Genomic DNA, 13,203 nt, shown 5'->3' on the forward strand with positions numbered 1-13,203 from the left:
TGGACGGACGTGGCTCTGGACATACGCCTCCCTGACTGGACAGCCTGGGCAGAGGGTACGGCCCCCAGGCAAACTCATGGCCTGGTTCTTCCTTGGGAGAGCTCTGGCCTGGGGCTGGAGCTCAGGTCCCTCCGGAGATCATTTCTGACCCAAGGCTTTGAGGTTAGAGGGGTCTCATCCTGTCCTAGTTTTCAGTGGTGGGAGAGAGTTTTCCAGAACTTTTACATTAGATTGGAAGAGGAAGTCAAACAGGCATAAACAGGCCACCAATTTTTTGTAGATTCCTTTATGTTGAAATAGTTCTAAACTATTAACAAATGAATAATGAGAAAACAATTATCTGGTTAACGTATTACTTATTATATAACAATTAGTTCTGAGACAAAGTCCAATTCAAAACATATTACTGAGGATTCTATATTAGTTGACTTTAGAAATGGCATAATCCAAACATATTTTTCCATAAATTATTATTTTTTTGGCCACACTGCATGGCTTTTGGGATCTTAGTTCCCCAACCAGGGATCGAACCCTCGCCTTTGGCAGTTAAAGTGTGGAGTCCTAACCACTGGACCGCCAGGGAATTCCCTCAAATAAATTTTCCTATGTAACCTCTAAAGAATTTTTCACTCCCATCATTTGGCTCTGGAAAACTTTTATAGGCAACAACATTTTTACATGAGAAAAAAAATTAAGTACAGTTGTTAGGCACAGCTTAAAAGGGGTGATATGCACAAACTATAATAATTACAAATCAATACTTATTCAAACACACATTTGAATTTAAAACGTTCAAATAATCAGTGTTTTAGATAAATTTAAAATATGCTTCGAGAATCATTTTTAACATCTCTTTTCCTTTCTAATGCACTATGGAAAAAATTCCTTATTTCTTCAGCAGTAAGAGCCTCAAAAATGTTGTTACAAACCTGGATTCACCTTGTCCTCCTGAGAAACAAGCTGAAGAGGATTTTGGATCTGGTTAAAAATATTATCCTAAGGGAAATATCCACAGAGAGAAGCTCTGTGTCTGTCTATAGGGCTTGGGGCTGGGCTGGGTGGTGGGTCCAGGAAAGTCCACACAACTATGGACAGGGGGTGACTCAGAGGGGCTCTAACCAGTGTTCTAATCATTGGAAGACCTGGGTTGAGAGGGGTGGCAGATCCTGAATGGTCAGAATCATTTTAAACTTGGCCCTACTTGATGGAACTCTTTGAGAAACAAGGATTTTTCTGGATAGTGTTTGTCCTTGAAACAAATGAATCACCTCACACCTCATTCAGTGTTTCAAAAAAATTCACTGTCTCTTGGTTACAGGCTACCAACAGTTAGAATATCTTAATGCATAGGAAAACTTTAAGTTCTCTGTTACTGGAAATGCTTTAACAAACTGTATCAGCTTATGATAATGTCAATATCATTTGTTCATTCAATTGCTTTTTCCCATTTACTCTCTCTTTAGGCAAAATTTGATTAACGAATTTTTACTACCCATCAGTCATCTGTTTTGGACTCAAACTGTCCATAATTGGCTGCGAAATACAGGTGTGTGTATCGATACATGGGATGTAACTATAAAGTCGCACGTTGAATTGTTACAGGTGGAAGTGAGTTCTGCAACTCTAGAGCTATACTGAATGAGACCTGTTTATACTTACCAACATTCACTCATTAAAAAAAATATATATATATATGTGTGTGTGTGTATATATATATATATACACACATATATATATATATATATATATATATATATATACACATATATATATATATATCTTTCACCCTGTAGAATCCTTTCTTTCTAACATCTTTTCAGCCAGTCCTGCCAATCAGATAAGAAACACTACAAGATTGGGAGATAAAACCTTTTTTAAACAAGTTTCCTAATAGAAATTAATTTTTTTTAAGTCTACTTTTAAAGCAGCAGTTAGAAACTTTTTTCTTGTAACACATCAGTAATACTGTTACATCAAATTGTGGATTTAAATAAGTTTAGCAGTTTCTTATCTCTTTAAAAAATAATACAGATTTCTGTGTTATTTAATGGCTTCTCCATTCTTCCAATTCCAAGGAATACAAAGGTCTCCATCCTGCATAACAGAGTAAAAATGTGAAATGCAGAGATGCATCCCTTGTAGATAAGGCAGTGATTGTTCTAGAAGTCTCTTACAACAATCCACCATTTGTATACTTGAAACGCTGGGCTCCTTATAAAACTTTTCCAGAGAAAATTTCTTCGTGGAAGCCTGCATCAATTCGTTTTCAATGACTTTCAACCTGTTAGGTTGAAAACAAACATGATTGCCACAAGCTATAACCAAATAAAAGAACATAAAATGTAAAAAACATTTTTGTATATTGGGCCATAACTTTCTACTCTCAACACTGAAAATGGTATCCACTAAGGCCAAATTATATGCTCAGAAGACTGTCCATGGGTATCTTGTAGCACCTATTATTTCCACATGTATCTCTATTTGTTAAATTTTTTTAGCAGTAATGGGGTAAAGATAATTAATACAATAATTTTTTTGGCTTTTAAAAAATTTTTATTTTTTATTTAATTTCTAATTAAAAAATGTTTTTAATTGAGGTATAGTTGATTTACAATGTTGTGTTAGCTTCTGGTGTACAGAGAAGTGATTCAGTTATACATACATACATCCACTCTTTGTCAGATTCTTTTCCCTTATAGGTTACTACAAAATATTGAGTATGGTTCCCTGGGCTCTACAGTAGGTCCTTGTTGTCTAATTAATACATAATTCAGAAGCCTCTTATCCCACCTCCAGGAGCAGCTGTTGGTGACTGAGAAAAGCAGGAAGCTGAGAGCACCACCGGCAGCTTCAGGAGGCCCTACAGTCCAACCCTGACCCGGGCAGGAGCGACTTCTGGAGATTCCTGAAAAAACCCCAGGACCAGGGGCTGGAGGAGGCCGCCCTTCCCACTCTCTCCCCACCAGGGCACAGGTTCTGTCTTCCGCCTGCCAAGGGTAAGACACAGGCGCTGCAAGTCAGGCAACCTGGAGAAAGTCGTGCAGGGGCTGGAAGGACAGGACCCAGACGTTAACTGAGAACAGTGGTCTTTACACGGCTCAGCAAGCCGAGGGTGGTGCAGAGGTGCTCTGAGGGCCCTCGTGGGTACGGATGGCCTCTAGTTCCTTTCCTCTTCAACTGGAGCACCTGCCAACCTTGATCTTTATCAACTGGGTTTCCACTTGAGAATCCACTTTATAAAGAGAGATGCAGCTCAAAGTGTCTGAAAACCACTGTCTCAGAACAGGCTTCGTCTAAGGCAAGCAGGCTGTCTAACCAGCACCGCGTGGCTGCGATGCAGGCGGCCGGACTGGGGAGGGACCGCGGCGCAGGGAGAGGAGAGAAGGCGGCGGGGAGGGGGGAGGCTCAGCCGGGCCGGGGCAGACGGCTGCAGAGGGCCCAGGCCAAGGGGGCAGGCGTGACGGGACCAGCAGCAAATGGTTTCTTTACCCTCCGTGTTGGAGGGGACAGGGATGAAGGCTCCGGAGCCCAGAGCCAGAAGGCGGCCAGGGAAGCATGAGTGTCAGTGGATCCAGTCGGTGAGTATTGACTGAAGGCTCCCATGTGCCAGGCCCCGACCCCGACACTGGAGCGAACAAAAGAGACAAAGCCTCTGCCCTCATGAAGCTCACATGCTGTTTCGGGGGGGGACAGACAGTAAATGAACAAGGAAAAGAGCGTGTCATAGGGAGATGGGCGGCAGGTGGGAGGGATGAGGGGAAGCTGCTGGGTGGCAGGGGAGCTGAGACCTGAGGCTGGGAAGGGGCGGAGCCTGAAGCCATGGGGGAGAAGGGCTCCAGGCAGGGGCAGAGCGCGGGTCCTTGAGGAGGTAAGAAGCTCCTCTGGCAGGAGCAGCAGGAGTGAGGGCAGCGTCTTAGGAGGCGAGTTCAGGGGGCCGATGGCAGGGCCTCGCAGGCAGGAGCACATCTGGGCTCTATAAGGACCACTCCCTCCGGCTGCTCGGCTGAGAATCCACTGGGCGGGGGCGTGCATGCGGAGGCGTGGACACCGGACAGGGCATCACAGGATGATGGACGCTGGGACCCGGGCGCAGCGGGAAAGGACACGAGACGGGCGGGGTTCTGGAGAGATGGAGAAGGTGGAGCTGAGAGGTCTGCCGGCCGGGATGTGGGGAATGAGGAAGCAGGACAGGAATCAAGATGAATCACGGGGTTTGATTTACCTCAGCAACTGGTGGATGAAACGCTCAAAAACTAAAATATTTGATTTTTATTTCTTTTTAGTTTCCTTCCTTAAAAATCGACTGGCACTATTTCAAAGCTATAGAACGCCCAGTGCGAAAACAGAAAAAGCAGCAGATACGACGTACCAAGATCATCAGGCCTCATAATGGAGAGTAGGTGAGACTTACAATTCATTAATTAATTAATTTATTTCTGGTTTATCCTTCAGTGCTTATTTTTTTTAAAGATTTTATTGGGGTCTAGTTGATTTACAACATTGTTAGTTTCAGGCGTAAAGCAAAGTGATTCGGTTATACATGCACATGTATTCTTTTCTCATATAGATTATCACAGAATATTCAGTAGAGGTCCCAGTATTATACACTAGGTACTTGTTGTTTATCTATCTTACATGTAGTAGTGTGTGTATGTTAATCCCAAGTTCCTGATTTATTCCTCCCCCCCACCAGTGTTTCCCCTTGAGTAACCATAACTTTGTTTTTGAAGTGTAAGTCTGTTTCTGTTGTGTAAGTTCATTTGCATCATTTTTTAAAAATTAGATTCCAAATATGAGTGATAATCATGTTTGTCTTTCTCTGTCTGACTCACTTCACTGAGTGTGATCATCTCCAGGTCCATCCATGTTGCTGCAAATGACATTATTTCATTCTTTATTATGGCTGAGTAGTATTCCACTGTATATACGGACCACATCTTCTTTATCCATTCCTCTGTTGATGGACATTTAGGAGGCTTCCATGTCTTGGTTATTGTAAGTAGTGCTGCAATGAACATTGGGGTGCATGTGTCTTTTCAAATTATGGTTTTCTCCGGATATGCCCGGGAGTGGGATTGCCAGATCATATGGTAGCTCTATTCTTAATTTTTAAAGAAACCTCCATACTGTTCTCCATAGTGGCTGTTACCAGTTTCCACTCCCACCAGCAGCTTAGGAGGGTTCCCTTTTCTCTGCACCCTCTCCAGCTACTATAGTTTGTAGACTTCTGGGTAATGGCCATTGTGACCGGTGCAAGGTGAGACCTTGTTGCAGTTTTGATTTGTGTTTCTCTAATAATTAGGGATGTTGAGCATCTTGTCATGTTTTTTTTTTTTTTTAAACAGTGTGAATAAAAGTTACCTCTTGAAATTGGCTTCTTGAAATACTGCACTGATTTGAATTCTTTTTCGATTACTTATCCCAGGACATTTCTTGAGGACAGGTGTTACTTATTTACAGCCCTGCAGGCCTTGTGAATATTAAGACCTGGGCAGGTGTCACGTCCCTAGAGCCTGAGCAGGCTTGGTTCCCAAGGATGGACTGTCCTGGGGCTGAGGGAGCTGGGGAGGATCTGCCAGCAAATGAGCCCCTCCTTGGCCCTCTAGTGCCTGGTCCCCTCTGGATGCGACCACAATCTCCAGATCCAGGCAGGCCCTCCTACAGCTACACCAAGCCCACTGCACCCAAAGGATGGTGGACTCTCTGGGCTGGAAGAGCTTTGAAAAGTCACCTGGTCTCCACGTCTCCTAGTGGTCTGTAGAGTCGCCCTGCCTCCGGACAACAGCGCACTCAGCAGGGCAGTTTTGCAGGGGTTGGGTATTGTCTGGGGGGGAAGGGGAAGGGGGAAGGGGCAGTGAGACAAAAGCTCTTGGGTGTTTGTTCTGGCACATTCCACTGTAATTTACAACCCAGAAACAAGAGTTTCCCTAAGGCTCTGGGTGCCCAAGGCAGCAGAGCTGGCATGAAGAAATCCTGCCGCCTTGTGGCCATTTTCCAGAAAAACAAGTTAAAAACCACTGCTGATGGGCACTTAATAGTCACAAGGCCTGGGGGGGGGCTGTAAATGACACGTGCCCTCAAGAAATGTCCTGGGGTTGGTAATCGCAAAATAATTCAAACAGGGCAGACTTTCCAGAAGCCAATTTCAAGAGGTAAATTTTACACTGTTGAAAAAAAAGGCACATGAAAAGATGCTCAACATTGGTAACTTTTAAAAAAAATTTATTTTTATTTTTATTTTTTAACATCTTTATTGGAGTATAATTGCTATACAATGTTGTGTTAGTTGCTGCTGTGTAACAAAGTGTATCAGCTATACGTATACATATATCCCCATATCCCCTCCCTCTTGCATCTCCCTCCCACCCTCCCTATCCCACCCCTCTAGGTGGTCACAAAGCACCGAGCTGATCTCCCTGTGCTATGCAGCTGCTTCCCACTAGCTAGCTATTTTACATTTGGTAGTGTATGTATGTCCATGCCACTCTCTCACTTCGTCCCAGCTTACCCTTTCCCCCTCCCCGTGTCCTCAAGTCCATTCTCTACCTCTGCATCTTTATTCCTGTCCTGCCCTTAGGTTCTTCAGAACCATTTTTTTTTTAGATTCCATATATATGTGTTAGCATATGGTATTTGTTTTTCTCTTTCTGACTTACTTCACTCCGTATGACAGACTCTAGGTGCATCCACCTCACTACAAATAACTTAATTTCGATTTTATATAGCTGAGTAATATTCCATTGTATATATGTGCTACATCTTCTTTATCCATTCATCTGTCGAACATCGCTAATTATTAGAAAGATGCAAAGCAAAACTACAATGAGGTACCACCTTGCACCAGTTGGAATGGCCATCATCAATAAATGCTGGAGAGGCCATGGAGGAAAGGGAACTCTCCTATGTCGTTGGTGGGAATGGACATCAGTAACAGCCACTATGGAGAATAGTATGAAGGTTCCTTAAAAAAACTAGAACTAGAGCTATAATATGATCTGGCAATCCCACTGCTGGGGTGTATATCCACAGAAAACCATAATTCGAAAAGCCACATACACCCCAACGTTCATTGCAACACTATTTACAATAGCCAAGACATGGAAGCAACCTAAATGTCCACAGACAGAGGAATCGACAAAGAAGATGTGGTACACACACAGAATGGAGTATCAGTCATCCATTAAAAAGAACAAAATAATGCCATTTGCAGAAACATGGATCGACCTAGAGATGATCATACGAAGGGAAGGAAGGAAGTCAGAGAAAGACAAATATGATATCACTTACATGTGGAATCTAAAGAAAAAATGATTCAAATGAACTTATTAACAACACAGAAACAGACTCATAGTGTTTCGAAAACAAACTTATGGTTAGAAAAGGTAACGACACAAACACAAATGCTCACCAACCAATCAAGAAGCAGGCTATTTGTTCAATAGCATCTGGCCAGGAACTGTCACCAATTCCACAAGTGAAACAGATATGTGACTCCTTCACTTATTTGATGCATAAAATGACCCCATCATCTCCTAGGAAACGGATCACGTCCACAGCCCTCCTGCGTGGCCACCCTTTTCTGTTTCACATCACATCCTAGGCTTTTTAAACAAGCAATTTGTGTAGATCGAGGTGAGAACGGGCAGCGAGGCCAGAGAAGTAAGTAACCAGAGGGGGGCCCCCAGCAGCACACTCGGACAATCACCCCAGTCCTCCGCCCACCAGGCTCCTGCCCCCACCCTCCTTACCCTCCTCCCTGGACACGTCAGCTCGTCCTCCTCGGCCACAGCCTCTGCTTCCTGTTCCCTTCCCAGAGCATCAGCCTCGGCTCCTCTCACGCGTGACCCCTCTCCGTCCACCACCCCTGACGCTGAGGGCACTTGCGTCTCCTGCGAGCCTGGGGACCAGGCCTTCATCTTTCTACCAGTGGCACCTTTCACAGCTTCCGCCGATCCGCAACGGTCACAGCAAGTGACGGCTGCATGAATGAATGAATCCTTGCTAGCCAAACCTCCTTAGGCCACGTCTTTAGGAAAACTGCCCTGTTTTGAATATAATACTCTCCCTATCTTTATAGTAGATCCATGAAACATCATCAACACTAACTTACTGCCTACAAAACTACTGACTACAACAGGATTCCTTCAAGGATACAAATGGCATAGAGACAGCACTGCTTATGAACCAAAAACCTTTTTCACTTTAAGATTTCTTCTCAATTTAATGACAGTGCAGACGAGGCTTGTTTTCTAGCAGCAGATTTCAAAATTTTAAACAGTGAAGATTCCAATTAATCAAGTAGTAACTGAGTTTTCCCCCCTTGTTGCCACCCTTTTCCATCTGCACAGTTTCTTTCTGATACTCTTATCTTTCATTCTGCTCTCTGCTCCTGAGTTGACTTTTATATTAACAAGCCCTGCTTCTCAAATTGAGGCACATGGTGGGAATGCAACTGAGGTTATTACACTGAGAAAACAGCCACATCCAATCCCTGGCACAACCGGGGGGGATAAATAAATATGTTACTCCTAAGTGACATGCAGTTTAATACAGTCGATTTCCTAAGTTCAATACAGTTTTAATTTCCCATACTTATGAGTTCTGACTACCTGAATATTTTTAACGATTAGACAGAATGGTAAGACAGGAAGAGGGCTAAGGGAACTCACTCTTCTTTTCTTTTCATGTTCTCTCTTGCCTGTTGGGCTTTGGTGAGAATAAACCACTGGAGGTTTGCTGGGTCGCAGAGGATCGGAATGTTAAAATGCCCAAGTTCGTGTAGACTTGGAGCATATCTGTCACTGTAATAAAGCATACGTAAAAGGAAAAATCAGCGACCTCTCCACCCCCATTCCACCCCCAAAGAAACGATTTTCTTAGTCTGATTAATGGAAAAGGAACTCATCAAGAAAATCCACCTTAAAGGTACAGTAAGTCCCCCACATATGAACGAGTTCCGTTCCGAGAGTGCGTTCCTAAGTCCAATTTGTTCGTAAGTCCAACAAGTTAGCCTAGGTACCCACTAACACAACTGGCTATATAGCACTGTACTGTAGTAGGTTTATAATACTTTTCACACAAATAATACATAAAAAACAAACACTTGAAATAAAGATACTGTACTACTGTACCCTCTACAGTACTGTACAGTGAAGTACACAAAAGCACAACCACTTGTAGAGGATGCATGCATGTGACAATATACAGCAGACACATGAACTAACTTATGAGATTGGACATGTGAACGCACGTTTGCACCTTTGAAAGTTTGCAGCTTGAAGGTTCATATGTAGTGGATTTCCTGTAGAGCAGAACTGATTTGAAGTTTTGCTGTCCCCAAAGAGACACACTATCAGGATGACCACACCCTTCCCGGCCCTGTGACCTTCCTCATCTGTAAGATGGGGGTAATAACCCACTCCACGGTGAGGTTGTGAGAGCTAAAGAGATAATGCATTTAAGTAGCAAGCATGGTGCCTGATATGCACACTGTTGATTTCACATTAGTATAATCCTATAAAGTTTTCCACAGGACTGATTTGCTCTGTAAGTGGCAATATATTCACACAATGTTCTAGAGACTCAATCTTTCCATTCTCTCATGGCGGCTTTTCTCATGTGTAAAAGAGTGTTGCCAACAGAGGTGGTGACATTCCTTTCTTTAATTCCTAAGAATCACACGTGGAAAAACAAAACAATTTCATGCACGGACACACACAGCCCATCTGAGTGAATGAATAAAAGTAATTGTTTTAGATACTTGCCTGTTCAGGATCATTTGCAAACCACGCAAACTTCGAGGGTGAAAAGGTATTCGACTTTTCAAGAGTCTATCATAGAACACGTCAAGAAGAGAGTAATATTCTTCAAGTGTCAACACTGGCTGTAATTCTTCGATATAAACAACTTGGATGCCACCTAGAAGATAGCTTATTTGGTCCTCCAAAAGCATCAGCCTCCTCTGCAGGTCAAAATAACTCGGTAATCTTTCAAAGAGCTACAGTATTTTTTTTTAAAAAGAAAAGGGAAGGAATATTTAGTTTTATGGTACTTTAATAGTCCAAGTTTAGGACTTCGATAAATGGTATTGAGAAAGTCTAACAAGAAAATTATAAATTATTTTCCTAGAAGGAAAGTTCAAGTAAGCAATAAGAAAAAAGCTATGGAATGCTGGAAATATTAATATCTAAAACAAACCACTGTAAATCTTAGGAACTTTTAGCTAGGAATTGAAGAGATTGCAGAAGAAAAAAATATGTTCCAAATAAAAATAAGTCTTAAATACTAACATTTAAATATTCAGGTAAGAATCTCAAATTAGGTTAGAAAGATTAAATGGTATAATAAAGAAGGGTTTTAGAAATAAAGTCTACATATTTCAATTCCAAGTCTATTCCTTCAGAATTTCCCTTAATTCAACTAAATTCAATTATGGAGCACCTACCATGTACTTAAGTACTAAACTGGGTCCTTGGAATATAGAGATTATAAGAATTTGTGTCCCTGTTTGCCAGGGCTTATGGGCAGGGTGCAGGGAAACAAAACAAGAATCAGAATTCAGTGTACCAAGTGCCACATCAGGGTGAAGGGACTGGAGGGTCAAGGAAAGGTTTCTAAAGACGTCTAATGTAACCAATATGAAAAGATAATGAGGATTTAGAGAAGGTTAGACACATTACTAATTATTAGAGAAATGCAGATCCAAACTACAATGAGGTACCACCTCACATTGGTCATAATGGCCATCATCAAAAGGTCTACAAATACCAGATGCTGGAGAGCGTGTGGAGAAAAGGGAACCCTCCCACACTGTTGGTGGGAATGTAAGTTGCTGCAGCCACTATGGAGAACAGTATGGTGGTTCCTTAAAAAACTAAAAATAGAGTTGCTATATGATCCAGCAATCCCACTCCTGGGCATATATCCAGACAAAACTATAATTTGAAAAGATATATGCACCCCAATATTCATAGCAGCACTATTTGCAATAGCCAAGACATGGAAACAACCTAAATGTCTACTGACGGATGGATAAAGCAGATGTGGTCTATATATACAATGGAATATTACTCAGCCATAGAAAAGAACGAAACAGTGCCATATGCAGCAACATGGATGAACCTAGAGATGACCAAACTTGTGAAGTAAGTCAGACAGAGAAAGACAAATACCATATGATATCACGTATATGTGGAATCTAAAATATGACAGAAATGAACTTATCTATGAAGCAGAAACAGACTCACAGACATAGAAAACAAACTTATGGTTACCAAAGGGGGAGGGAGGTGGGGGAGGAATAAATTAGGAGTTTGGGATTAGCAGATACAAACTACTACATATAAAATAGATATACAACAAGGTCCTCTTGTATAGCACAGGGAACTATATTCAATATCCTGTAATAAACCGTAATGGAAAAGAATATGTATATGTATGTATAACTGAATTACTTTGTATACCAGAAATTAATACAACATTGTAAATCAACTATATTTCAATTAAAAAAAAAAGGAATAGAGAAGGTTAGCTGCATGTGGGAAAGTTTCAGGGAAAGAAAAAAGCATGTGCAAACCTGGAAGCACCAATAGGGACAAAGCAGGTTCAAAAACAAGGAGTTTGGTGTGGCTGGAGGGTGGCACACGTGGCCTACGTGGAAGGAGGCGAGGCTGAAGAGGCAGGTGTCGCTGGATCGGGGAAGGACCTGTGTCCTACATTACGGACTCAGATTTTATACAGAAAGTTGCAGTTATGTTAGAGGAGTTGAAAGGCATCAAAAACTCTGCTATAATAAAAGCAATAGCAGTATAAAAATTCTACAAAGTATAATATACTTCTAACACTTCTTGAAAAACAATTTTACTACCTACTTTTCAATTTTTCTCTCAACGAGTTATTCATGTGGAAATGGTAGCTACGTTTTAAACACCTTTAATTTTGAGATAACTGTAGATTCACACGTCTTTCACCCAGTTTCTCCAATGGTGACATCTTGCAAAACTATATACAATCACAACCAGGAAACGGACACGGCTACAGTCCACTAACCTTGTTCAGATTTCATCAGTCTTACTTGCACTCGTGTGTATTTAATCATATACAGATTTATCACATGTAGAGATTCATGTGACACGACCACAGTCAAGACATAGAAGAGTTCCATCACAAGGATCCCCTCTGCTGCACTTCCATAGCCACAGAAACCTCTGCTCTCCCACCCCCTGACCCCTGTTTAAACCACTCATCTGTTCTTTCTATAACTTTATTATTTGAAGAATGTTATATAAATGGAATCATACAGCATGTATTCTTGTGAGATTGACTTTTTTCACTTTGTACAATGCCCCTGAGAGCCACCCAAGCTGTGGCCTGTATCAGCAGTTCATTCCTTCTTACCACCGAGTGGTGTTCTGTTGCATCCATGTGCCAAGGTTTGTGTCACCATTCAAACACTGGAGGGTATTAGGGTTCTTCCTAGTTTTTTGCTATCACGAACATTTGTTTACAGTTTTGGTGTGAATATAATTTTTCATTTCTCTAGTATAAACGCCCAAGAGGGCAGCTGCCAAACCACATGGTAAACACGTGTTTACTATTATAAGAAACTGCCAGACTCTGTGCCAGAGCGCCCGTGCCATTTTACATTCTCAACAGGAATGGATGAGTGATCCAGTTTTTCTGCATCCTCGCCAGCGTTTGGTGGTGTCATCATTTTTCAGTTTAGCCATTCTGACAGGTGTGCAGTGACATCGCATCGCATTTCCCTATGGTTTTTCATGTGCTTATTCGTCATCTGTATGTCCTCTTCTGTGACATATCTGTTCATGTTCTTTGCCCATTTTCTAATTGTTTATTTTTTTACTGTTGTTGAGCTTTGAGAGTCCTTTATATATTTAGATACAAAGACTTTGTCAGGTAGGTGGTTTGCAAATACTTTCTACCAAATATTTGATTTGAACAGATATTTTACCAAAGAAGATATATGGATGGCAAAAAAGCACATGAAAAGATGCTCACCACCATTCATCATTAGAGAAATGCAGATTAAACCCACAGTGAGATAGAACCACACACCTCTTAGAGTGGCTAAAATTAAAAAGATGACCATAGCAAGTGTTGGCAGTTTCTTAAAAAGTTAAAATACCCTAACATATCTGGCCATTCCACTTTTAGGTATTTACCCAAGAGAAAAGGAAATATACG

At 41.7% G+C, this 13,203-nt stretch overlaps 1 protein-coding gene across 4 annotated transcripts in view; it reads right to left on the bottom strand.

Annotated features, from left to right (window-relative positions):
• Positions 1-470: 470 nt before the first annotated feature.
• TCAIM (T cell activation inhibitor, mitochondrial) overlaps positions 471-13,203 on the bottom strand; it is a 51,279-nt gene continuing 38,546 nt past the window's right edge. The window contains exons 9-11 of one of the 4 annotated variants that reach the window (XM_082412939.1): positions 9,765-9,997; positions 8,670-8,801; positions 471-2,281 (exon numbers count right to left, since the gene is read on the bottom strand). In XM_082412939.1, the coding sequence (XP_082269065.1) occupies positions 2,041-2,281; positions 8,670-8,801; positions 9,765-9,997 (606 nt within the window). In that variant the 3' untranslated portion in view covers positions 471-2,040. Of the gene's footprint in view, positions 2,282-8,669; positions 8,802-8,831; positions 9,998-13,203 lie in introns of those variants that run through there. The other 3 variants (XM_082412938.1, XM_082412936.1, XM_082412937.1) reach the window with 3 other exon arrangements.

Source organism: Balaenoptera physalus (assembly GCF_965194825.1).
Source record: "Balaenoptera physalus genome assembly, chromosome: 11".
NCBI classification, from domain to species: Eukaryota; Metazoa; Chordata; class Mammalia; order Artiodactyla; family Balaenopteridae; genus Balaenoptera; species Balaenoptera physalus.